The sequence below is a fragment of the Bos taurus genome, chromosome 2 (assembly GCF_002263795.3).
Source record: "Bos taurus isolate L1 Dominette 01449 registration number 42190680 breed Hereford chromosome 2, ARS-UCD2.0, whole genome shotgun sequence".
In the NCBI taxonomy this organism is placed as follows: Eukaryota; Metazoa; Chordata; class Mammalia; order Artiodactyla; family Bovidae; genus Bos; species Bos taurus.
Genome location: NC_037329.1, coordinates 132,515,025 through 132,542,906, shown reverse-complemented (window position 1 = coordinate 132,542,906; position 27,882 = coordinate 132,515,025). Strand labels below are relative to the sequence as shown.

General features: G+C 44.4%; 1 protein-coding gene across 2 annotated transcripts; it reads right to left on the bottom strand.

Moving 5' to 3' along the window:
- Window positions 1-324: 324 nt before the first annotated feature.
- PLA2G2D4 (calcium-dependent phospholipase A2 PLA2G2D4) lies at window positions 325-8,264 on the bottom strand. 2 transcript variants are annotated; one of them, XR_009496606.1, is made up of 5 exons: window positions 8,193-8,264; window positions 4,635-4,779; window positions 2,772-2,878; window positions 1,467-2,185; window positions 942-1,029 (listed from the first exon to the last, which is right to left on the bottom strand). XR_009496606.1 is itself a non-coding variant. In NM_001012687.4 (4 exons), the coding sequence occupies exons 1-4, from the start codon at window positions 8,230-8,232 to the stop codon at window positions 878-880; spliced, it is 444 nt and encodes a 147-aa protein (NP_001012705.3). In that variant the 5' UTR covers window positions 8,233-8,264; the 3' UTR covers window positions 325-877. The 2 variants fall into 2 exon arrangements, 1 of the variants encoding a protein (NP_001012705.3); NM_001012687.4 differs by lacking the exon at window positions 1,467-2,185 and having other exon boundaries at window positions 325-1,029.
- Between the last annotated feature and the right edge of the window lie 19,618 nt (window positions 8,265-27,882).

Genomic DNA, 27,882 nt, shown 5'->3' with positions numbered 1-27,882 from the left:
CCAGGTTGAGCAAATGCCTGGCAGTCAGAGAGGAAAGAGTGCCCGGAAGTCCCATGGCCTGCAGACCTGGAGCCCAGGGAGCTTGGTCTAGTCCTTGCCTCGAAAAGTATTTACTGAACCCCTCTGGGCTCGGGTACTGCTTTGGCCACCAGAGCTGCAATGAGTCCAAGACAAGCATTAGCCAAGTCTGCAAGGGTCCCCAAGGCTCCAAGGGACAGGGACACACTGCCAGGTAGTAACGGGTCCCAGACACTCTGCCTGCTGCCCCCCGCCCTGTCCTGGATGTGCAGAGCCTTGGGGTTGTGGGTTTTCTTTTTTTTTTTTTTTCATCTATTTATTTTTAATTGGAGGATAACTGTTTTGTAATATTGTGTTGGTTTCTGCCACACATCAGCATGAATCAGCCATAGGTACACATGTGTCCTGTGATGACTGGAGGGGTGGGATGGAGCGGGAGGCAGGACTCGGGGCCTTGGGGTTTGAAGAAGCAGAGTCCCATGGACAGAAAGATCCATATCGCCCTTTACAGAGGCCACTCTGGCAGCTGCTTGGATGGTGTTTTAGGGGTGGGGAGAGCCCCGAGGGGCCTGGTGAGTGGTCATGAAGGGAGAACCTGCCCCACCCTGGCCACAGACCCTGCCCCCATTGCCCACTGCTTTGCCCCAAACACACACACCCCCTGTCGGCTCCCTGGCCTTGGTTTTTCCTAAGATCTCAATCCACCCTCGGAACAGACAGCCTGGGAGATTCAGAAGGTCCAGGAGGCAAGTGGTAGCTAGGGGTGAGGCCAAGCCCCTTCCTCTTCCAGGAGTGCTTTAAAGGCTCCAGGCGGGAGTCGGGGCTGTGGCCAGTGGTCCTGGGGGGCCTTCCCCAGAGCTCAAGATGAAGGGGGACAGGCTAGAGTCTCGCCCTCGCATCTGGACAGACGACGCAGGTGATTCTTGTAGGTGTTCAGGTTCCGCTGCAGGCAGAAGGCCAACGTCTTGTCACAGGCGCACAGCTGCTGCTCACACCAGCTCCCCTTGGTGGCTGCGAGGGAGTGAAGGAGGGCACTTAAGCGGTCTGCCCCTTCCCGTGGTAGGGTGGGTCGTCGCCCCTGGAGGGGAGCTGCTGAAGGCAGCTCAGCCCTCGTCCACCCTTTGGTGCCCTTCCCGGGTCCTTGGACTCTGGCTCTGTGACCTTGGGCATGGGGTGTGACCTCCCTTTGTGCCATTGGTCCTTCGTTCATTCATCCGTTCAGTAAGCAACTGAGCACCTGTCCTTCGGGAGTCTTAGGAGGGAGAGGAGAACAGAATGGACCCCTGAGTTCACACTCCCCTGGGGCGGGGCGGGGGTGGGCAAATGTCAGAGAAGCGTGTGGTCGTTGTTGTTCAGTGGCTCAGTCCTGTCTGACTCTTTGTGACCCCACGGATGGCAGCATGCCAGGCCTCCCTGCCCTTCACAGAAGTGAGTGCAACTGTGCTTACCCGGAAGTAAGGAACAAGGCAGGGGCTCTGAGCTGGTGACTGATGGGACTGACTGAGTGTCAAAAGCCATTTGAGCTGAGATCAGAAGAGTGAGCTGTTGCTCCTACTCTGGAAAGCCAGGGTGGAGGAGAGGGACTGTCCCTGGCAGAAGGAACAGCATGTGCAAAGACTCTGAGGAAAGACAGACCATGGTGCTTCAGATTCACCATCTGTCAAATGGGGATAAGAGAGCCGGACCTACTCTATAGCATGGGGAACTCTGCTCAGTATTTTGTAATAATCTATAAGGGAAAAGATTATGTATACATACATATATATATATATATTCAGATTAAAATAAGAAGGCAAAGCCTTTAGCACATAGTAAGTGGTCTATAAATGTTGGCCATTTCAGTTGTTGCCACTAAGTTCTCAGTTGACAGGGACAGCTGGTGAGCCCATTCAGCTTCTAGCCCCGGGACTTGCTGCCTTTCTCCGTGCGTGGACCCTGGGGCTTGGTGACCTGGGTTACAGCCCAGGCTTTCTCATTTGTAGCTGTGTGACCCTGAGCAAACAGTGCACTCTAGTTTCAGTTTTCTTGTCAGTAAAATGGAGATCAGGGCTTCCCAGGTGGCTCAGAATTTGCCTGCCAAGCAGGAGACATGGGCTCAAGTCCTGGGTCAGGAAGATCCCCGAGCAAGGAAATGGCAACACACTCCAGTATTTTTGCCTGGGAAATCCTGTGGACAGAGCAGATGGGCGGGTCACACGTCATGGGGTTGCGAAGAGTAAGATGTGACTTAGCGACCAAGAACAACAAGAAAGTGATCACCGGGGTGGTGCTGCCTCCTATCTGGGTTGCTCTTGAACCCATGATGATGAAAAAATGAACACTAACCTCAGTAGCCGGAGAATTCATCAAGCATGCATCTGCAGGGCACCTTATGTCTCCTCCTATTTTAGTTTTTGAATTAACTTTATGGAGCAGAATGCTATTATCATCCTGAATTTCCAGAGGAGGATCCTGAGGTTCAGAGAAGTTAAGCAAAGTGTTCAAGGTCACACAGCTGGTCGGTGGTGGGTCTGGGATCTAAGCTGAGGTCTGGCAGCCTTCCAGATCCTAAAGGGGTCAGAGTGCCTATGGGACCTCTCCGTACTTCTACCCCTATTGCTGCCTCTCCTTCACAGCCCAGATATTGAACTGGATATATGAGAAAAACAGAGAGGCTGAGCAGCTTGTGCTTTGTCACACAGCATACGAAAGCAATGTGTGCGATAACTCCTTTGCTCAGCCTCCTACTCCAACCCTGAGGCCCAGGCACTCACAACACTGGACTTTCCCCTGGAAAAAGGTGTAGTCATAGTGGTCGAAGCTGATGTCACAGTTGTCAGATTTCAGGTGACGGTAGCAGCAGTCATGTTCACGGCAGCACCTGGCAGGAGAGGACAGGAGGTGGGTGAGTCCTTGGCTGACTTGAGTCTCAGGTTGCCCCTGCCTCAGAGCAGAAACTGCGTATCTGCCTCGGAAGTCAAGACCTGCCAGGGTCTAATCTTCTTTCTAGCTAAAACTTCTCGAGTGCTTCCTGTGTACCAGGTGGTGGTTTAGTCTCTAAGGCGTGTCTGACTCTTGCGAACCCATGGACCGTAGCCCGCCAGGATCCTCTGTCCATGTGATTCTCCAGGCAAGAATACTGGGGTGGGTTGCCATTTCCTTCTCCAGGGGCTCTTCCTGACCCAGGAATCGAACCCGGGTCTCCAGCATTGCAGGAAGATTGTTTACCATCTGAACTATGAGGAAGATTCCCTCCTGTGTACCAGGCACCTGCTCTACCTAGGAATTCTCTCTTAATCCTTTTGGCCGCTCTGGGATAGAGGTACTAGCATTATCCCCATTGCACAAATGAGGAAACTGAGGCTCTGGGAGGTCAGGCCACATGCCCAAGATCATATAGCCTGTATGTGGTAGGTGAGGGTGCTGGCCTCGGGCCTGGCTGGCTCTCATCCCTCCTCTGGCAGATCCCTGGGTTGCTGTGAAAACCAGTGAGATCGTGGCAAAATGAAGTGGGGCTTTTTTAAAAACAATGTTCAACGGCAATGGGAAGTGTCTGTGGCTCTTCTAACTAGTTTGGGGTTGAGAGTGCAAGACAGACTTCAGAAAGTCTGAGGAACCCTCCAGAAGGGCTGGGGCTGGATCGGAGCTCAGTGGAGTTCCTAGCAGGGAAAAATATGAGAACATTCAGGTAAGACCTAAATCAAATCCCTTGTGATTATACAGTGCAGGTGATTAATAGATTCAAGGGATTCGATCTGATAGACACAGTGCCTTGAAGAACAGCTATGGGCTGTGGTTCGGAACATTATACAGGAGGTGGTAACCAAAATCATCCCAAAGAAAAAGATATGTAAGAAATTAAAATAGTTGTCTGAGGATACCTTACAAATAGCTGAGAAAAGAAGAGAAGCGAAAGGCAAAAGACAAAGGGAAAGATATTTCCAAATCAATGCAGAGTTCCAGAAAGAGCAAGGAGAGATAAGAAAGCCTTCCTCAGTGATCAATGCAAAGAAATAGAGGAAAACAACAGAATATGAAGGACCAGAGATCTCATCAACAAAATTGGAGACACCATGGGAATATTGCATGCAAAGATGGGCACAATAAAGGACAGAAATGGTACGGACCTAACAGAAGTGAAAGAGATTAAGAAGACGTGGCAAGAACACACAGAAGAACTATACAAAAAAGGACTTAATAACCTGGATAACCACCACAGTGTGATCACTGACCTACAGCCAGACATCCTGTTGTGTGACGTCAAGTAGGCCTTAGGAAGCTTTACTAGAAACAAAGCTATTGGAAGTGATGGAATTCCAGTTGAACTCTTTCAAACCCTAAAAGATGATGCTGTAAAAGTACTACACTCAATAAGCCAGGGAAATTTGGAAAACAGCAGTGGCCACAGGACTGAAAAAGTCAGGTTTCGTTCTGATCCCAAGGAAAGGCAATGCCGAAGAATGTTCAAACTACTGCACAATTGTGCTCGCTTCACATGCTAGCAAGGTAATGCTCAAATTCCTTCAGGCTAGGCTTCAACAGCACATGGCACCAAATGAATAAATGGATGGAGAAGAAGCAGGAGGGAAAAGGGGAGGGTCCCTGGGGAGAGGCAGAGCACGATTGGGAGGCATTACCTGTCTGTGGCATCTCTGGGTTGGCCTTGGCCACCTTTTCTGCAGTAACAGCCATAGTGTGAATAGAAGAAGATGGGGATCTTCCCCGTCACTTGTCTGACCATCTCGTTCAGGTCCAGTATGTCGGCCTCGGCTGGAGCCACACCTGCCAAGGAGCCCAGCCACAAGGAGAGGACGTGAGTCTCAGGGAGTCCAGGGGCTGCAGGCCTGGCACCTCTGCTCTGTCTGGGCCAAACCAATGACCTTGGATAATAAAGTAACAACAAACACTACGGCTATTGGAAATATAATGACAGTTGGTAACTGATTACCATGGATTGGAAATATAATGACAATTGGTAACTGATTACCATGGATCTTTTCATGTGGAGACCTACTGACTCCTTCCTTTCCATGAGAGACTCTTTTTTTTTTTAATCCTTTTATTTTGGTTTATTCTCGATGTAGAGGAAAGTTGCCAAGATCATATAAAGAGATCTCATACACCTCCCCATTCAGTTTCCTCTCATCATGGTATATGTATGAAAACTAAGAAGCCAGTATTGGAACCATAAATGCTGTTTTTAATCTCCATTTTAGGGATGAACACACTGAGGCTCAGTAACTTGTTCCAGGTCATGGTAGCTGGTAAACAGAGGAGCAGGATTAAAGCCCAGGGCAGTCTGGTTCTGCTCTGTCTCTGGGTCACAGTCTATAGTAGGAAGACACTCCCCCCACCACCCCTGACTCCCACCACAGCCCATAGAGAATCCACACATTAAACAGTATGCCTGGGGGCTTCCCTGATGGCTCAGTGGTAAAGAATATGCCTGCCAGTGCAGGAGACACGGGTTCAATCCCTGGTCCAGGAAGAGCCCTCGTGCCGAGGAGCAGCTAAGCCCGTGCGCCACAGCTGTCGTGCCTGGGAGCCACAACTACAGAGCCCACGGGCTGCAGTTACTGAAACCTACACCCCCTAGAACCTTCCTTCCACAACAAGAGACCCCCTGTGCTGAGAAGCCCACACACTGCTACTAGAGAGAAACCTCACCCAGCAACGGAGACCCATCACTCCCAGAAATAAAATAAAAATAAATAAAATCATTTTTTTAAAAAGCCTCTTTAAAAAACTATGCATGGCTCTTGTGGGAAGCAGCATGATTTAGAAATCAATGTTTTTCATGAATATTTTTCACTTCAGTCATAATATCTGCTGGTGAGAATTGATCATTAAGGAAATTCATTTTGTTGGGAGAGAGGAATGCATTATATTGAGTTAGGAGAAATAAAATATATTAAGCCAGTGAGTTCAGGGAAGAATTTGGGAGAAACAGATGAGATGCGAAAGGGACTGGAATGTACCTGTGTGCAACCTCAGGAGATGACCAAGAACACAGATGGAGCCCAGAGTCTCAGACAGACTGGGCTGAGGAGGCCCCTTCGGGTGACCCTAGTTTTGGAAGCTCACCCCCCACCCTCAAGTAAATGGTGTTATAAAGAAAGCTCTATACTCAAATAAAGTGAGTAATAAGCAGGGGAGAGCCCTAAACTAGGGAAAGCTGGGGCTGGGATGAACTCATGCAGTGGGCCAGGGGTGCCATCAGAAGCAGGGTGCTTGCCTTGTGAAGAAAGTGATAGTTACTCAGTGGTGCCCGACTCTTTGCAACCCATGGACTGTAGCCTGCTAGGCGCCTCTGTCCATGGGATGCTCCGGGAAAGAATACTGGAGTGGATAGCATTCTGTTCTCCAGGGGATCTTCCCGACCCCGGGATCGGATCTGGGTCCATTTCAGTCAGATGCTTTATTGTCTAAGCCACCAGGGCTGCAGCTAGACAGTGACTGGTAGAGTCTGGGACTCGCAGGTGGGTCGTGTCCCAGTGTGTGGAAGTCCACATTGCCACTCTCGTCTGCCATGGTGGCTCTAGCTGTACAGATGTTAAAGAGAAACCTTACTAATTTTGACTGTGCTGAGGAATGGCCCCAGGCCCCTTGGAACCCCAGATTTGGTGATAAGGCCCCAGAAACAGCCCACGGCCAAGAGAGTTAACGTGCACCCAATAAGCCAGCCAGGGATCTGAATTCGGAATCTCACCTTTTTGCTGAACCTCCATCCCCTTGTGCACCCCAAGTTTAGACCTTTCTATTCCAGCTTAGAAGTAGCCATGCAAATTCACGCCTGAATTCTGCAGCTGTTCCTCGCCAAGCAAACAAATTCAGCTTTGATTCGGGGTGCTTTCAGTGGTCTTATTTCTCACAGTTTTACAGTGAGGTCAACCCAGTCCTTGGGAATCGAGGAGCTCAACTTGTGGTCAAGAGGGCTTCAGGACACTGACTTAGCTTAACAGTGATTCCTGCCTTGGTTGCTTTTCCCATCCTCAGCTGTCACTTAGGAGGATGGAGCCCCCTCTCCCAAGGGTTAGTGACAGTGGCAGGGGCCATGTCACTACTAACTCATGCATGCACTTTGTGTGAAGTTACTTCTCGCTAACTGTTACTTACACTTGCTAAGGTTTTGTATATATTTTCTCATTAGAGTCCTTCTAACAACCCAATGAAAAGCATGTTATTGTGCCCACTTTACAGATGAGGATATAGAGGGGTAGGGGACTTGGCCAAGGTCATACCACCGGAAGCTGATGGGCCAGCATCTGAATGCAGGTTCATCTGTGTATTTCATCTCTACACCATATTGCCTCTTTGCATCTGAGAGATGAATTTGTGCAGCTTGATTGCAGTTTTCCTAATGGTTTTCACTGTAACCTGCTGATGTGTTCCTCTAGGGAATTTGGGAGTCCCCAAAACAACATAAAGCACATTAAAAAATGAAATGCAAATCCTTTCTCATATCACATATTCTGAGATGGATCAACAAGTAAAAACTCCAGTTTCCTAGCAACCAGATTTGCAACATTTTATCGATTAAAGATCAGGTGGAAACTTCACCATTTCCCAATGGACCACAGAGCCCCCAGGGTCAAGGGAGCTGAAAGGGTTCTAAAAATGTAGTGGTTTATCACTAAGTCGTGTTCAATTCTTTTGACCCCATGGACTCTAGCCTGCTAGGCTCTGCTGTCCATGGGATTTCCCAGGCAAGGATACTGGAGTGGATTGCCATTTTCTTCTCCAGGGGATCTTGCCAACCCAGGGATGGAACTTTGGTCTCTTGCATTGCAGGCTGATTCTTTACTGACTGAGCCACTAGGAAAGCCCCCTAAAAGTGTGGAGAGGTGTGCATATGTAAGAGATTACTATTATCTAGTCAGAGGGACACAGGAGAGCAGATCCATTTCTGTAGTTTGTGTCCGAAGTACCACAGATGTCAGTTCAGCTGGAGCCCAGTTTCTGAACTTCTAGTTTCCCGCCTTTGCCTGCCACATAGCTTGGCCACCCACAGCTCTCTGACTGAAGCCACTGTTCCAGGGGATTGAGCCACTGACGACTCCTTGCAGGGGGCCGAATAGTGGGGGACTGGTACCGGGGCAGTGATGATCAGCACAGCAGCTCAGTTTAGGAAAGAGATACAGGGCATCCCAGCTTCCCTCCCCGCCTTCCCGGCTGTGGGTGGTGTCCCCACTTACCAGCAAAGACCAGCAGTGCGCAGAGCAGGGAGAGGCCCATGACCGCAGCACAGAGCAGTGGAGGCAGCGACTGGAAGTCCCTTGTGAGCCAGCAGCCCCTTATATCAGATGGGCCCTGCTCGCTGAGCTCGCCCCCGCCCTCCCAGCTTCAGCTCTGCCGGAGGTCACCCATGCTCTTTGTGTTTCCTCTTTTCTGGCAATGCGGAATTTTATTATTTCTGTTTTCAATATCTTTAAAAAATGTTTTTGATTGCATGTTTGGCATAGAAGATTTGGAGAAATTGAACAACTAGAAGCCATTTAAAATCATTTGTGAATCCATTCATCACCATTAATTTTTTCAATGAAATTGACATATAACATTGTATAAATTTAAGTGTACAATATATTGATGTGATATATTTATATATCATGATCTTGTGTTAGTGCAGCAATAACTAGAATTTCTATCACATTACATAATTACAATTTTTCTTTGTGGCTGGAATAATTAAGATCTAGTCTCTAGGCAAGTTTGGTGATTATGACACAACATTGTTGTCTATATTCACTGTACTGTCTAGGACTTATTTACTACTTGTTGCAAGTTTGTACACTTATACAATATTTGTCCTAGCTCCCCCCACCCCACTTTCTGTAACCACCATTTTACTCTCTATTTTAACATGTTTGTACACACACACACATATGCACAAACGGCATATTCTTTACGCACTCATCCATTGATGGGTGCTTAAGTTGTTTCCATCATTAACATCTTGGTGTCAATGTTATCCTGGCTCTATTACTCTCTGTATATATCTTTCCACACTGTTCCCTGACCAAATTAGGTAAACATTACAGGTAGTACGTTGTAGTCTGTCTTTTCATTTACTAAAATAACTTGAATATATTTCTATGTTGTTAAATCATCTCCTGCAGATTTTGAAAGGTAACCTTGTATGCCATTCATTTAAAGAATCCCCTATTGTTGAGAATATGGGTTATTTCCAATATCATACTATTCTAGACCACACAGCAGGACAGTGAAAGAACTCTTTGAGATGAAATCTCATCCCTGCCCAGAATCGTTTCTATAGGGTGTACTCCTGAAGTGGGCTTGCTGAGTCAAAGCACACCTACAATTTGAAGGCAATTGACATGTGTTGACAACTTACCCTGCAGAAGGTCTGCCCCAGTTTAAAATGGGACTCCTAATGAGGCAAATGACCTGGACCCAGCCCAACTAGGGTGGAGGTGCTGATGGTAAGACATGCTTGACATTACAAATGGGTAGTCTGCTGCAAACGCTCTACCAGTAACCCCTAAGGTTTGCCAGAGAGTCCACGAGAGCAGAAACTGAGCTTCTTTGGTGCCTGTCAGATGGCTGTTCAAGAGCATAGAGCACAGGCTGACCTCTTTGCTGCCAGCTAACTGGTCTACCCAAAAAAAGTCAGGTCATGGCTGGGTGATCTCCCTCTCCCTCTTCCCTGTCTCTTTAAAATCTAATTTTCCTTTATTCCTAGACTCAGTCATTAACTGATCATCTCATACATGAAAAAGCAATCTGCATGCAAAATACTAAGCAGCAAATACATGAAGTCTCTCTGGCATAGTCTTGGGCATGCCTCCCCCATGTGTGCTCTGTAGCCATATGCTCTTTCCCTTTATGCTCTGACCACTGTGGGACCTTCCTGTGCACTCTCTAGGCCTGTGGTTACCCTTCTGAGCCCCAGCTTCCCCCTGAGTTGGTCTCAATCAGGCAGAAGCAAAAGTGGCCAGGACTTCTGCTGATTCCAGAAGTCTTTGCCCTAGTGGGAGAGAAGACTTGATAGATGCTGCAAAAAGTCTTCAAAATCTGCTGTCCCAGACATTCCCATAGGTCCCAGGGCACAGTTCAAAGGGAACACATTCAAACTCTAGCTTCTTCTCCTACCATCTTGGGACCCTGGGCAAGTCATTTGACCTCAAGAGCCTTGCTTTCCTCATGTGCAGAACGTGGACAATGTGGAGGCAACCGTCCCTCTCTCCTCTGATGGTCGTGGGCTTTAGAGACCACATGCACACAACACATTGCGTGCAACACACCCTCAGAGAGAATGCCGTTATGGTGACCGCACACAGATTATGTAGCATCACATGGAGACAAAGAGGCCGGCGTTCCAGATGCTTCCCGGGAGAAAGCTGCTCAGCTCCGTGTCTTCCATTTTCTCACGCGTGAAACAGGGTGGTGAGAGTGTTACGGAACCAAACTTGAGTCCACTTGCCCAGAAAAGCCAGTCTATTGACTTCAAGTCATGGTGAAGTAAAGAGCATTGTTTATTGCAGGGCACCAAGCAAGCAGTCCAGACAGCTAATGCTGAGTTCAGTTCAGTTCAGTCGCTCAGTCGTGTCCAACTCTTTCTCAAAAGGCCTGAGTTCCCATGGTGGCTTTCAGGGAAGGCTTTAAAGACAGGCTGAGGGGAAGGGGTTTGGGGGTGTGTGGTCAGCCTGTGGGCATTCTTATGATTGGTTGGTGATACGAGAACTAAGGGGTCAATATTGTCAACCTTCTGGTTCCAGTCGTCTGGGGTCTATGTGCTTGTGACAGCTTACATACAGTTGACTTCTTCTACGTGGTGATGTCTGTGAAACAGTTCATACGATTGGCTCAGAACAGCCCTTAAGGAGGAACTAAAGGTCCTCAAGTTTGCTTAATGGCTAAACTATTATTGTTTTTGTCCTGCTTGTCTGTTTTCTTTTGGCTTTGCATTTTTCTTACTTTTCTGATTAAATGCATTCATTGGAACTGGGGGAAGACCTAGGAGGTTAAAGTTTTTTTACATAGGTGAGAGGCAGGTGGAAGACTCAAGTGGGGGCAGGTGTCCTGGGAAAGCACCATAGGGTCCAGCTTGGTTACCATAGCACCTGCTTCATAGACTTGTGGGAATTAAATGAGGTAATATGGGGACAGAGCTCCGTCAGTAGCCAGAAACCAACAAATGTGAGCTACGGTGACTCCCCCCACCATCATCTTCATCTGCACCTTCGCTGCTTAAAATGAACAGAATAAATAGCTAAGCTTTGCTTTTACATTGTCTAATCTGCATTAATCCTCTCCAGTGTCTTCTCAGTGTATTTGTTTCTCTCCAAAAATTTGATCCAGTTTTTTTTTTTTTTTTAAATATCTCCACATCCAAGGAGTGGTGGCTGCACGGGCACAGGAGGGCCGAGAGGAGCTACTCCACATTCAAGGTCAGGAGGGGCAGGGGTGAGGAGATACCCCTCGTCCAAGGTAAGGAGCAGTGGCTGCGCTTTGCTGGAACAACCGTGACAAGATACCCCACATTCAAGGTAAGAGAAACCCAAGTCAGACGGTAGGTGTTGCAAGAGGGCATCAGAGGGCAGACACACTGAAACCATAATCAAAGAAAACTAGTCAATCTAATCACACTAGGACCACAGCCTTGTCTAACTCAATGAAACTAAGCCATGCCTCTGGGGCCACCCAAGACTGGCGGCTCATGGTGGAGAGGTCTGATAGAATGTGGTCCACTGGAGAAGGGAATGGCAAACCACTTCAGTATTCTTGCCTTGAGAACCCCATTAACAGTATGAAAAGGTAAAAAGGTAGGACACTGAAAGAGGAAGTCCCCATGTCAGTAGGTGACCAATATGCTGCTGGAGATCAGTGGAGAAATAACTCCAGAAAGAATGAAGGGATGGAGCCAACGCAAAAACAATATCCAGTTGTGGATGGGACTGGTGATAGAAGCAAGGTCCGATGCTGTAAAGAGCAATATTGCACAGGAACCTGAAATGTTAGGTCCATGAATCAAGGCAAATTGGAAGTGGTCAAATAGGAGATGGCAAGAGTGAATGCCAACATTCTAGGAATCAGCGAACTAAAATGGCCTGGAATGGGTGAATTTAACTCAGATGACCATTATATCTACTACTGTGGGCAGGAATCCCTTAGAAGAAATGGAGTAGCCATCATGGTCAACAAAAGAGTCCAAAATGCAGTACTTGGATGTAATCTCAAAAATGACAGAATGATCTCTGTTCGTTTCCAAGGCAAACCATTCAGTACCAGAGTAATCCAAGCCTATGCCCCGACCAGTAATGCTGAAGAAGCTGAAGTTGAACGGTTCTATGAAGACCTACAAGACCTTTTAGAACTAACACCCAAAAAAGGTGTTCTTTTCATTATAGGGGACTGGAATGCAAAAGTAGGAAGTCAGGAAACACCTGGAGTAACAGGCAAATTTGGCCTTGGGGCATGGAATGGAGCAGGCCAAAGGCTAATAGAGTTTTGCCAAGAGAACACACTGGTCATAGCAAACACCCTCTTCCAACAACACAAGAGAAGACTCTATACATGGACATCACCAGATGGTCAACACCGAAATCAGACTGATTATATTCTTTGCAGCCAAAGATGGAGAAGCTCTATCCAGTCAGCAAAAACAAGACCGAGAACTGACTGTGGCTCAGATCATGAAATCCTTATTGCCAAATTCAGACTGAAATTGAAGAAAGTGGAGAAAACCACTAGACCATTCAGGTATGACCTAAATCAAATACTTTATGATTATACAGTGGAAGTGAGAAATAGATTTAAGGGCCTAGATCTGATAGATAGAGTGCCTGATGAACTATTGACTGAGGTTTGTGACATTGCACAGGAGACAGGGATCAAGACCATCCCCATGGAAAAGAAAAGCAAAAAAGCAAAATGGCTGTCTGGGGAGGCCATACAAATAGCTGTGAAAAGAAGAGAATCAAAAAGCAAAGGAGAAAAGGAAAGATATAAGCATCTGAATGCAGTGTTCCAAAGAATAGCAAGAAGAGATAAGAAAGCCTTCTTCAGTGATCAATTCAAAGAAATAGAGGAAAACAACAAAATGGGAAAGAGTAGAGAATCTTCAAGAAAATTAGAGATAACAAGGGAACATTTCATGCAAAGACGGGCTTAAAAAGGACAGAAATAATATGGACCTAACAGAAGCAGAAGATATTAAGAAGAGGTGGCAAGAATACACAGAAGAACTGTACAAAAAAGATCTTCACAACCAAGATGATCATGATGGTGTGATCACTCACCTAGAGCCACACATCCTGGAATGTGAAGTCAAGTGGGCCTTAGAAAGCATCACTATGAACAAAGCTAGTGGAGGTGATGGAATTGCAGTTGAGCTATTTCAAATCCTGAAAGATGATGCTGTGAAAGTGCTGCACTCAATATGCCAGCAAACTTGGAAAACTCAGCAGTGGACACAGGACTGGAAAAGGTCAGTTTTCATCCCAATACCAAAGAAAGGCAATGTTAAAGAATGCTCAAACTACTGCACAATTGTACTCATCTCACACGCTAGTAAAGTAATGCTCAAAATTCTCCAAGCATGGCTTCAGCAATACGTGAACCCTGAACTTTCAGATGTTCAAGCTGGATTGAGAAAAGGCAGAGGAACCAGAGATCAAATTGCCGACATCTGCTGGATCATGGAAAAAGCAAGAGAGTTCCAGAAAAACATCTATTTCTGCTTTATTGACTATGCCAAAGCCTTTGACTGTATGGATCACAATCAACTGTGGAAAATTCTGAAAGAGATGGGAATACCAGACCACCTGACCTGCATCTTGAGAAACCTATATGCAGGTCAGGAAGCAACAGTTAGAACTGGACATGGAATGACAAACTGGTTCCAAATAGGAAAAGGAGTACGTCAAGGCTGTATATTGTCACCTGCTTATTTAACTTCTATGCAGAGTACATCACGAGAAAAGTTGGGCTGGAAGAAGCACAAGCTGGAATAAAGATTGCTGGGAGAAATATCAATAACTTCAGGTATTCAGATCACAGCACTCTTATGGCAGAAAGTGAAGAGGAACTAAAAAGCCTCTTGATGAAAGTGAAAGATAAGTGTGAAAAAGTGGTCTTAAAGCTCAACATTTAGAAAACGAAGATCATGGCATCTGATCCCATCACATCATGGCAAATAGATGGGGAAACAGTGGAATCAGTGTCAGACTTTATTTTGGGGGGCTCCAAAATCACTGCAGATGGTGTCTGCAGCCATGAAATTAAAAGACGCTTACTCCTTGGAAGGAAAGTTATGACCAACCTAAATAGCATATTGAAAAGCAGAGACATTAATTTGCCAACAAAGGTCCATCTAGTCAAGGCTATGGTTTTTCCAGTGGTCATGCATGGATGTGAGAGTTTGACTGTGGAGAAAGCTGAGCACCAAAGAACTGATGCTTTTGAACTGTGGTGTTGGAGAAGACTCTTGAGAGTCCCATGAACTGCAAGGAGAACTGCAAGGAGATCCAACCAGTCCATTCTAAAGATCAGTCCCGGGTGTACTTTGGAAGGAATGATGCTAAAGCTGAAACTCCAGTACTTTGGCCACCTCATGCGAAGAGTTGACTCATTGGACAAGACTCTGATGCTGGGAGGGATTGGGGGCAGGAGGAAAAGGGGACGACAGAGGATGAGATGGCTGGATGGCATCACCAACTCGATGGACATGACTTTGAGTGAACTCGGGAGCTGGTGATGGACAGGGAGGCCTGGCGTGCTGCCATTCATGGGGTCACAAAGAGTCGGACTCGACTGAGTGACTGAACTGAACTGAACTGAACTGATGTTTCTAATTGGCTTCCCTGGTGACTCAGACAGTAACGAGTCTGCCTGCAGTGCAGGAGACCCAGGTTCGATCCCTGGGTCAGGAAGATCCTGTGAAGAAGGAAATGGCAACCTGCTTCAGTATTCTTACCTGGAAAATCCCATGGACAGAGGAGCCTGGCGGGCTACAGTCCATTGGATCGCAAAAAGTCAGACACGACTGAGCTACTTCCCTTTCTTTTTCTATGTTTCTAATTAACAGGCTCAAGCTTTCTCTATTTTCTTAAACATAGAGAATATAGGTGTAAGAATGTCTTATATGTTTATCTACTAATCCTATCATTTTGTTCCCAGGTCTGTTTCTATAGATTTTTTTTTCATAATAACTTTTAGTCTCCATTGCTCATGGTTCTAGGAAAAACTTTAGGGACTTCCCTGAGGGTCCAGTGATTAGGATCTGAGCTTCCACTACACGGTGCGCTGGTTTGATCCCTGTTTGGGGAACTAAGGTCCCCCATGCTATGTGGCCAAAGAAAAGAAGAGAAAAGACTATGATAATAATAAATCTTTGTCTATTTTAAAAGGGAAGTGTCTTTAAACTAGATTTCCAGAAGTGAAATTGCTGAATCAGAAGATAGAAATGTTCTTAGAGTTCTTCCTTTTTCTGAAATTGGTTGAAATTTTGAAACTCCCTAGCTTTTGGCTCCATCAGCAGCATATAATAGATGGAACCAATCATCTGCTGAGCCTTTCCAGCAAACCTGAGTTTTCACTTCCTTGGAAACAGAGGAGACACACTTGGTGATACTGTTCGCCCATGATCCATCGAGATCTCCAGGTGGAGGATGGAAGGAAGCAGGAGAGGGCTTAGACCCTGACGTGCAAATTCTATTAAGAATAGTTACCATCAGCTGGGGCCCAGCGAGGTTAGGAACCTGCCCAGAGTCATACAGCAGCAGGTGAGTGGCAGAATTTGGGTCAGAACACAGGTCAGCCAGAGCTGCCCCTACTACATGCTGGGCACTGTTCTAAGTGGTTCACACAGAGTAAGTGCAAAGAGGAACTGCCGGGATCCCCATGATACAGATGAGTCTTTGTACCCAGGGGCTACTTTCTTAGCCAACATAGATGGAGGTGGAAATGAGAAGAGCTGGCAGAGCTTGGAGTCTGCTGCCCCCAAGCTCACTGCAGAGAAGGTGAACCCCCATCTCCTAAGAGACACCCCCTTTCAGCCAATGACCAGAGTCCTTTGCTTGACTCATGTGCTAAGTTGCTTCAGTTGTGTCCAGCTCCTTGCAACCCTATGGACTGTAGCCTGCCTGGCTCCTCTGTCACCTCTTCCCATAAAGTCTCGTTTACCGAAATGGCCCCACTGCCTGGATTCCATCTGTGATGAAACCTGCCAGAGGCTGCTAGATGCAGCTCAGAATTATTATTATTGGTGCATAATGTCTGCATGGGAAGAGAAAATTGAAAGAAGCTGGGCTTACCAAGAGATGCTCACACTAAGGGAGAAAAGCAGAGAAAGTCAATACTATATGACATCACTTATATGTGGAATCTTTCAAAAAAATGATACAAATGAATTTATTTACAAAATAAAAACAGACTCACAGACTAAGGGGAAAGATAGGGGAGGGATAAATTAGGAGTTCAGGATTAACAAACACACTACTATATATAAAATAATGAACAAGGACTTACTGTACAACACAGGGAATTCTACTCAATATTGTGTAATATCCTATATGAGAAAAGAATCTGAAAGAGAACAGATATATGTATATGCAGAACTGAATCTCTTTGCTGTACCTCTGAAACTAACACAACATGGTAAGTCAACTAACTACCCTACAATACAAAATAAAAATTAAATAAAAAATATAAAGAGAAAAATGTTTAAAAATATGTATACCTATGGCTGATTCCTGTCAAGGTTTAGCAGAAAACAAATTCTGTAAGCAAATGTCCTTCAATAAAAATACAAATTAAAAAAATAAAGAAAGAAGCTGGGCTTTCTTGGGGTCTTCTGCACTTCATCTCTGATACACTCTGCCAAGCGAGGAAGAAGGAGAGATTTGAAATTCCTTTGTCGGAGAGTGACCCACTTTTCTCCAGCTGCACCAAGGCAGAACTAAAGCAAGTGAATTAAATGACCAGAAACCACTCAAATGTCTGTCTGCTGCAGAATGGTAAATTGTGTGATTATACCACACCAACAAACCACAGCTATACACAGCAACACGGAAAAACCTCACAGACATTATGCTGAACACAAAAGAGTACAGGTTGTAAGAGAGATTTATATGAACTTCCAGACAGTCAAGCTAATCTGTACTTTTAGAAGTCAGGACAGTGGCTACCCATTGAAGGCCGTGGTGACTGGTGGGGTTACTAAGAGGGCTTCAGGGATGCTACCAATGGTCCTTCTCTTCTGGTATTGGTGATGTTGGTGTGTTCATATTCTGAAAATTCTTCCAGCTGTTTTGATTTGTATATTCTTGTGCATCGTTTATAAATACATGAATGTGAGTAATAACAATGATAATGAAGATCGTGAGAGTAAAAGCAAGTGGACTCAAACTTTGGTAGAGTACCTGCGATAGCCTTCTGGATGATCAGATATCCTTCTGGATAATCCAATATCTTTCTGGATGATCAGATATGTTTCTAGGTGACCCAGTATCCTTCCAGGTGATCCAGTATCCTTCTAAGTGGTCCTTGTGTGTGTGTTTGTGTGTGTGTGTGCGTGTGTGTATGTGTGCGTGTGTGTACGTGTGCGTGTGTGCGTGTGTGTATGTGTGCGTGTGTGTATGTGTGTGTGCATGTGTGTATATGTGTGTGTGCGTGTGTGTATGTGTGTGTGCGCACGTGTGTGTATGTGTGCGTGTGTGTATATGTGTGTGTGCGTGCATGTGTGTGTATATGTGTGTGTGCGTGTGTGTGTGTGCGTGTGTGTGTGTGCGCGTGTGTGTGTGTGTGTATGTGTGCGTGCGTGTGTGTGTATATGTGTGTGTGCATGTGTGCGTGCACACATGCACGTTCTAGGTCACTTCAGTCATGTCTGAGTCTTTGTGACCCCATGGACTATAGCCTGCCAGGCTCCTCTGTTCGTGGGATTTTCCAGACAAAACCACCAGACTGGGTTGCCATGTCTTTCAACAGGGGATCCAACCCTGAACCAAGGATCAAACCCGTGTCTCCTGTGTCCCCTACGTCATCCAATATGTTTGTAGATGGTAAGATATCCTACTAAGTTATGAACAACAATTGAAGCTGTGCAGTGAAAACAAATTTCTACTTTGATATCAGGCAAATCTGGCTTCAAATTCTAGCTTGTTTATGGCATTAATTACATTACTTCATCTCTCTGAACCTCAAGTGTCCCACCTGAAACTGGGATCGACACGCACTCTTTGAGGCTTGTTGTCATGATTACAAGTAGAATGGTTGGCACACAGTTGATGGTACACGCATGGCACCTGGTGACCCCTCCCCCCAGGAGAAAGGAGTTTAAAGTTCTGAGCTCCCCTCACACCTCAGGCCCAGAGACTCTTGCTTCTAAATGATAGAGTTGGTCATAGACCAGGGAATTTCCACTTTGGCCTCTCAGACAAGTGGCCACAGAATGTGATTTCAGAATCACTCAAAACTCCCCAGGAGAAAAGAGTTTAAAGTTCTGAGCTCCCCTTACACCTCAGGCCCAGAGACTCTTGCTTCTAAATGATACAGTTGGTCATAGACCAGGGAATTTCCGCTTTGACCTCTCAGACAAGTAGCCACAGAGTGTGATTTCAGAATCACTCAAAACCCGCCTTCCCAGCAACTTCAACACTGCCATTGCTTAAAGGTTCTTCTTGTTTTCAGACTTGGCCTGAGTCCCTGTGACCTTCCACAAGGTCACATTACCCTGGGAAGCAGCAAAGCCTGGGTGTTCAGAAGGAGGTTTGGGGGTTAGATAGCCCAGATGTGGATCCTGACCCCTACTTGTGTTTTCTCATCTGTTAAATGGGCTGAAGGAACATGAGACAGGCCAGCTATTGGAGTTCTTGTGAGAATTCTGAGATATGGGGCTTGTTCCTAGACAGCATATTAAAAGGCAGAAACATTACTTTGTCAAAAGAGGTCCATCTAGTCAAGGCTATGGTTTTCCTAATAGTCATTTATGGATGTGAGAGTTGGACTATAAAGAAAGCTGAGCACCGAAGAATTGATGCTTTTGAACTGTGGTGTTGGAGAAGACTCTTGAGAGTACCTTGGACTGCAAGGACATCCAACCAGTCCATCCCAGAGGAGATCAATCCTGGGTGTTCACTGGAAGGACTGATGTTGAAGCTGAAACTCTGATATTTTGGCCACCTGATATGAAGAACTGACTCATTTGAAAAGACCCTGATGCTGGTAAAGATTGAGGGCAGGAGGAGAAGGGGACGACAGAGGATGAGATGGCTGGATGGCATCACCAACTCAATGGACATGGGTTTCAGTGAACTCCGGGAGTTGGTGATGGACAGGGAGGCCTGGTGTGCTCGGTTCATGGGGTCACAAAGAGCTGAACGTGACTGAGCTGAACTGAACTGAACACAGTAAGTGTTCAGCAATGGTAGTTGATGTTGCTGGTATTAGTACTATCTTGTGGGAGGCAAAGACCACATGTCCCTGAAATCCCAGAGGAACTCAGCAAACAATTCAGCGGGCATAAGGTTTTGTTTGTGTCCTCCAGGAGTCTGTTTCCCAGCCCTGTGTAAGTTCTGGCAGCTCTATGATGGGGTTAATGGTGACCTCCTCCAAGAGGGTTTATGTCATACCCAGGTCTGCTGCACTGAGAGCCCCTACCCCTGTGGCAGGCCAATGCTGACCCATACCTCTACTGGAGACACTCAAACTCTCAAAATCAGGTCTGGTTCAGTCTCTGTGGGGTCTCCTGGTGTGTGCAAGGCATTGCTTGAGCCCTCTGTCTCTGGCAGGTATGGGGTTTGATCTTAAATGTGATTTCATCCCTCCTACTGTCTTGCTGGGCTTCTCCTTTCCCTTGGGCGTGGGGTGTCTTTTTTTGGTGGGATCCAACCTTCTCTTGTTGATGATTGTTCCACAGCAAGTTGTAATTTTGGAGTTCTTACAAGAGACGATGAGCTCACATCCTACTCCGCCATCTTGATCGAGAAGAGCCAGAGCCAGAGCAAAAGCAACACCCAGCTGTGGATGTGACTGGTGGTGGAAGTAAAGCCCGATGCTGTAAAGAGCAATATTACATAGGAATCTGGAATGTTAATTCCATGAATCAAAGTAAATCAGAAGTGGTCAAACAGGAGATGGCAAGAGTGAACATCAACATTTTAGGAATCAGTGAACTAAAATGCACTGGAATGGGTGAATTTAACTCAGATGACCATTATATCAACTACTGTGGGCAAGAATCCCTTAGAAGATATGGAGTAGCCATCATAGTCAATAGAAACGCAGTACTTGGGTGCAATCTCAAAAATGACAGAATGATCTCTGGTCATTTCCAAGGCAAACCATTCAATATCATGGTAATCCAAGTCTCTGACCCAACCAGTAATGCTGAAGAAGCTGAAATTGAATGGTTCTATGAAGACCTACAGAACCTTCTAGAACTAATGCCCCAAAAAGATGTCCTTTTCATTATATGAGACTGGAATGCAAAAGTAGGAGTCAAGAGATACCTAGAGTAACAGGCAAATTTGGCCTTGGAGTATAAAATGAAGCAGGTCAAAGGCTAAGAGTATTTTGCCAAGAGAATGCACTGTTCATAGCAAACGCCCTCTTCCAACAACACAAGAGAAGACTCTACACGTGGACATCACCAGATAGTCAATACTGAAATCAGATTGATTATATTCTTTGTAGCCAAAGAGAAGAAGAAGAAGGAGAAGTTCTATAGGAGAAGTTTTATACAGTCAGCAAAAAAAAGACCAGGAGTTGACTGTGGCTCACATCATGAACTCAGTATTGCTAGATTCAGACTTAAATTGAAGAAAGTAGGGAAAACCACTAGACCATTCGGGTATGAACTAAATGAAATGCCTTACAATTATAAGTGGAAGTGAGAAATAGATTCAAGGGATTATAACTGACAGACAGAGTGCCTGAAGAACTATGGACAGAGGTTTTTGACATTGTGCAAAGAATAGCAAGGAGAGATAAGAAAGCCTTCCTCAGCGATCAATTCAAAGAAATAGAGGAAAACACTAGAATGGGAAAGACTAGAGATCTCTTCAAGAAAATTAAAGATACCAAGGGAGCTTTTCATGTAAAGACGGACACAATAAAGGACAGAAATTGTATAGACCTAACAGAGGCAGAAGATATTAAGAGGAGGTGGCAACAATACACAGAAGAACTACACAAAAAAGATCTTCGCGACCCAGATAATCATGATGGTGTTATCACTCACATAGAGCCAGACATCCTGGAATGTGATGTCAAGTGGGCCTTAGGAAGCATCACTATGAACAAAGCTAGTGGAGGTGATGAAATTTCAGTTGAGCTATTTAAAATACGAAAAGATGATGCTATGAAAGTGCTGCACTCAATATGCCAGCAAATTTGGAAAACTCAGCAGTGGCCACAGGACTGGTAAAGGTCTGTTTTCATTCCAATCTCAAAGAAAGGCAATGCCAAAGAATGTTTGAACTACCGCGCAATTTCTCTCATTACAATGCTAGCAAGGTAATGCTCAAAATTCTGCAAGCCAGGCTTCAACAGTCTGTGAACCATGAGCTTCCAGATGTTCAAGCTGGATTTAGAAAAGGCTGAGGAACAAGAGATCAAATTGCTAACATTCATTGGATCATTGGAAAAGCAAGCGAGTTCCAGAAAAAACATCTACTTCTGCTTTACTGACTACACCAAATCCTTTGGCTGTGTGAATCACAACAAACTGTGGAAATTCTTCAAGAGATGGGAATACCAGACTGCCTTACCTGCCTCCTGAAATCTGTATCCAGGTCAAGAAGCAACAGTTAGAACTGGACATGGAACAACAGACTGGTTCCATATCAGGAAAGCAGTATGTCAAGGCTGTATATTGTCACTCTGCTTATTTAACTTCTATGCAGAGTACATCATGAGAAATACCAGGCTGGATGAAGCACAAGCTGGAATCAAGATTGCCGGGAGAAATATCAATAACCTCAGATATGCAGATCACAGCACTCTTATGGCAGAAAACGAAGAAGAACTAAAGAGCCTCTTGGTGAAAGTGAAAGAGGAGAGTGAAAAAGTTGGTTTAAAGCTCAACATTCAGAAAACTAAGATCATGGTATCTGGTCCCATACATCATGGCAAATAGATGCAGAAACAATGGAAACCGTGACAGACTATTTTTGAGAGTTCCAAAATCACTGCAGATGGTGACTGCAGCCATGAAAGTAAAAGACACTTACTCCTTGGAAGAAAAGTTATGACCAACCTAGACAACATATTAAAAAGCAGAAATGTTACTTTGCCAACAAAGTATGGTTGGCAAAGCTATGTTTTTTGACTAGCTAGTCAAGGCTATAGTTTTTCCAGTAGTCATGTATGGGATGTGAGTGTTGGACTATAAAGAAAGCTGAGCACCGAAAAATTGATACCTTTGAACTGCAGTGTTGGAGAAGACTCTTGAGAGTCCCTTGGACAGCAAGGAGATCCAACCAATCAGTCCTAAAGGAAATCAGTCCTGAATATTCACTGGAATGACTGATTTCAGCTGAAGCTGAAACTCCAGTACTTTGGTCATCTGATGCAAGGAAGTGACTCATTTGAAAAGAACCTGATGCTGGGAAAGACTGAAGTCAGGAGGAGAAGGAGAACGACAGAGGATGAGATGGTTGGATGGCATCACCAGCTTAATGGACATGCGTTTGAGCAAGCTCTGGGAGTCGGTGATGGACAGGGAAGCCTGGCATGCTGCAGTCCATGGGGTCACAGAGTCGGACATGACTGAGCAACTGAACTGAAATGAATTGAAATAGTCATTATATATGTGTGTATCTATATATTAATAAAACATTTTTGTTTCAAATAGAGAGGGAACATGTGTTTCTTAATTTTTTGTTTCTTTTATTTGTTTGTTTCTTTTAAAGGCAAGTTTGCTCATGGTCTTTGCTTTAGTTGTGTCTGACTCTTTGCAACCCTGTGGACTGTAGCCCACCAGTCTCCTGTCCATGGGATTTTCCTGGCTAGAATACTGGAGTGGGTTTCCATGCCTTCTCCAGGGGATCTTCCCAACCCAGATATTGAACCCACGCCTCCTGCATTGCAGGTGCATTCTTTACTGTGGAGCCACTGGGAAAGCCCCAAAATCAACTCTCTAAAGTACAATATACACAAAATTTGGTATGGTCAGTCTTTTTAATTTGGGGCACTCTAACAGGTTTGTAACAGAATTTCATGTAATGTCAATTTTTACATCCCTAATGTATAATGATGCGGAGCATCTTTTTCTCTATGCTAGTTTATCAGTCTTCATCTTCTTTGGTGAAGAGTCTGTTCAAACACTTTGCTTATTTTTAAAACTTGAGTGGTTTGGTTTCTTATTAAGTTTTGAGAATTCTTAACAAATTCTGGATAAAAGTCTGTTATCAGATGTGTGATATGCAAATATTTTCTTTTGCTCTATGATATATCTTTCTATTATCTTAGTATAGTCTTTAAAAGCAGAAGTTTAATTTTCATGAAGTCCAATTTATTATATTTTTTTCTCTTCTATATTGTGCTTTTAGTGTCATACCGAGAAATCTGCCTAGTCCGATATCACAAAGACTTTCTGCTGTGATTCCTTATAAAAATATTACAAGCTTAGGCTTTACATCTAGGCCTATGATCTGCTTTTTTTTAAAAAAATATTTTTTTAAATTTTTGGTAAAATATACAGAAGGTAACATTTGTTGTTGTTGTTCAGTTCAACGGGATAAGCTGTGTCTGACTCTTTGTGACCCCATGGACTGCAGCACCCCATGTTGGCCTGTCCTACACCATCTCCTGGAGTTTGCTCAGATCCATGTCCATTGAGTTGGCCATGCTGTCTAGCCATCTCAACACTTGCCATCTTAATTATTTTTGAATATACGGTTTACTGGCATTAAGTACCTTCACAGTGTTGTGCAACCATTACCGTCATCTAGCTGCAGAATTCCTTTCCTCTGCAAAACTGAAAGTGTACCCACTAACAAAAACTCCCAGTTTCCACCTTCCCCCAGGACCTGGCAACCACTGTTCTTCTGTCTCTATGAATCTGACTATACTAAATACCTCACATGAGTGAAATTATATAGCATATGTCCTTTTCTAAGGAGAGAAGTTTCTAATTTGGATGAACTTCCATTTGTCCCTCTCTCTCTTTTTGGCCACTTGTGCTTTTCTTGTATCTAAGAAACCACTGCCCAACCTAAGGTCACAAAGATCTCCTCTATGTTTTCTTCTAAGAGTTTCATAGTTTTAATCCTTGCTGTTTAATCTATTACCCGTTTACTTAACACATTGCCCTCAAGTTTTATCCATATAAGTTCAGTTCAGTTTAGTGGCTCAGTCGTGTCCGACTCTTTGCAACATGGACTGCAGCACGCCTGGCCTCCCTGTCCATCAGCAACTCCCGGAGTTCACTCAAACTCATATCCATGGAGTTGGTGATGCCATCCAACCATCTCACCCTCTGTCGTCCCCTTCTCCTCCTGCCCTCAATCTTTCCCAGCATCAGGGTCTTTTCCAATGAGTCAGTTCTTCGCATCAGGAGGCCAAAGTATTGGAGTTTCAGCCTCAGTATCAGTCCTTCCAGTGAATATTCAGGACTAATTTTCTTTAGATGGCCTGGTTGGTTCTCCTAGCAGTCCAAGGGACTCTCAAGAGTCTTCTCCAACACCACAGTTCAAAAGCATCAGTTCTTTGGTGCTCAGCTTTCTTTATGGGCCAACATTCACATCCATACATGACTACTGGAAAAACTATAGCTTTGACTACACAGACCTTTGTTGGCAAAGTAATGTCTCTGTTTTTCAATATGCTGTCTAGGTTGGCCATAACTTTTTTTTCCCAAGGAGCAAGCGTCTTTTAATTTCATGGCTGCAGTGAGTTTGGAGTCCAAGAAAGTAAAGTCTATCACAGCTTCCATTGTTTCCCCATCTATTTGCCATGAAGTGATGGGACCAGATGCCATGATCTTAGTTTTCTGAATGTTGAGTGTTTAGCCAGCTTTTTCACTCTCTTATTTCACTTTCATCAAGAGGCTCTTTAGTTCCTCTTCATTTTCTGCCATAAGAGTGGTGTCATCTGCGTATCTGAGGTTACTGATATTTCTCCCAGTAATCTTGATTCCAGCTTGCGTTTCATCAAACCCAGCATTTCTCATGATGTACTTGGCATAGAAGTTAAATAAGCAGAGTGACAATATACAGTCTTGATGTACTCCTTTCCCGATTTGGAACTAGTCTGTTGTTCCATGTCCAGTTCTAACTGTTGCTTCTTGACCTGCATACAGATTTCTTAGGAGGCAGGTCAGATGCTCTGGTATTCCCATCTCTTTCAGAATTTTCCACAGTTTGTTGTGATCCACATAGTCAAAGGCTTTGGTGTAATCAATAAAACAGAGGTGAAGGTCAAGTCGCTCAGTCATGTCCGACTCTTCCCGACCCCATGGACTGCAGCCTACCAGGCTCCTCCGTCCGTGGGATTTTCCATCTGGAACTCTCTTGCTTTTCAATGATCCAACTGCTGCTGCTGCTAAGTCGCTTCAGTCGTGTCCGCCTCTGTGCAACCCCATAGACGGCAGCCCACTAGGCTCCTCTGTCCCTGGGACTTTCCAGGCAAGAATACTGAAGTGGGTTGCCATTTCCTTCTCCAATGCATGAAAGTGAAAAGTGAAAGTGAAGTCGCTCAGTCATGTCCAACTCTTCGTGACCCCATGGACTGCAGCCTACCAGGCTCCTCCGTCCATGGGATTTTCCAGGCAAGAGTACTGGAGTAGGGTGCCATTGCCTTCTCCACAGATGTTGGCAATTTGATCTCTGGTTCCTCTACCTTTTCTAAATCCAGCTTTAACATCTGGAAGTTCTCCATTCCTGAGAACTTTGTTCATATGGCATATGTCAAAAATTCCTTTCTTTTTAAAGCTGAATAATATAATCCATTAAAAATAACTTTACCAAAGTATAATTTGGATACCATACCCTTCATTCATTTCAAGAATATAATTATTTTGTCTATTCACAGTTGTACAGCCATCACCACAATCTAATTTTAGGACATTTTCAACATGCTCCAAAGAAACCATCCCAACAGTTACTCCCCAACCTCCTCTACTGCACACTCCCTTCCCTAAGCCCTAGTGGTGGTGGTTTAGTCACTAAGTCAAGTCCAACATTAAGTAATATCCCAGGCTCCTATGTCCATGGGATTTTTCCAGCAGGAATACTGGAGTGGGTTGCCATTTCCTTCTCCAGGGGATCTTTCCTATCCAGGGATCAAAGCATAGCTCTTGCATTGCAGGCAGTCTCCTGCATCGCAGGAGGATTCTTTACCACTGAGCCACCAGGGAAGCCATCTCTAAGCCATAGGCAACCGCTAATCTACTTTCTGTCTCTATAGAGTTGCCTCGTCTGCAATTTCATGTAAATGAAATCATATAATATTCGGCCTTTTGTGACTGGCTTCTTTCATTAAACAATGTTCTTGAGGCTCATTCGTCTTATGTATCAACATTTTATTGTTTTTAATTGTTGAATAAAACATTTGTCAAATAAGACATGAATTCAAACAATAGTTGAATAAAACACGAATAATTCCATTGAATAGATATTCCACCTTTCATGTATCCATTCATCAACTGATGAACGTTTGTTTTTTCTTTTGTTTTTTCTACTTTTTGGTTATTATGAATAATGCTGCTATGAACATCTGTGTGCAAATTTTTGTGTGGATGTATGTTCTCATTTCTCTTAGGTACGTACCTAGGAGTGGAGTTGCTGAGTCATGTATGGTAACTCCATGTTTAACGCTTTGAGAACTGTCAAATGTTTTCCAAAGCGGCTGCACCATTTTACATTTCCATCAGCAAAATATAAACTTTCCAGCTTGTCCACGACCTCGCCAACACTTGTTATCATTTGTCATATATGTATGTATATATATATATGGCCAGTATTGTCATCCTAGTGGGTGTGAAGTCGTCTCTCATTATGGTTTTGATTGTGTTTCTCTAATGACTCATGATGTTGAGCAAATTTTCTTGGGCTTATTTGTCATTGTTAATCTTCTTTAGTGAAATGTTTATTCAAATCCTTCACCTGTTTTTTTTTTTCCCCCAAACTTTAAACTTTATTTTGTGTTAGGGTATAGCCAATTAACAATGGGGTGGTAATTTAAGGTGAACAGCCCTTTACCTATTTTTAAATTGGGCTGTTATCTTTTTGCTGACATACAGGAATTCTTTACATATTCTGGACCCAAGTCCCTTATCAGATGTATAATTTACCCATATACTGTTCTATCCTATGGGCTGTCTTTTCACTTTCTTAGGGGTATGGTTTCCAACACAGAAGTCTTTAATTTTGATGAAGTTCAATTTGTCCCTTTTTCCGGTCACTTACGCTTTTGCTGTAGTATCTAAGAAAGCACTGCCTAAACTAAGGTCACAAAGATCTACTCCTATGTTTTCTTCCAAGAGCTTTATAGTTTTAATCCTTACAGTTAAATCTATTATCCATTTTGAGTTAATTTTTGTGTATGGCATGGGAAAGGAAACCAGCTTCGCTTTTTTACATGTGGATACCTAGTTGTTTCAGCATCATTTTTCTAAGGCCTCTTTCCTTCTTGAATTGTCTTGGTACCCTTGTTGAACTATGATCCATTCTGATTAATTTTTTAACATGGTGACAAGTATGGATAAAAATTTTTGTCCTTTTTTTCTCCTCCCTCCTTTCCTTCTTTCCCTCTTCTTTTTCAGATCTATTTTCAATTGTTCCACACCATTTTTGAAAATCTATTCTTCCTCCACGGAATTGCTTTTACACTTTTGTCAAAAACAAATTCTCCATAAATGTATGGGTCTAATTCTGGATCATCTATTCTATTCCACTGACTGTCTTTACACTAGTCTATACT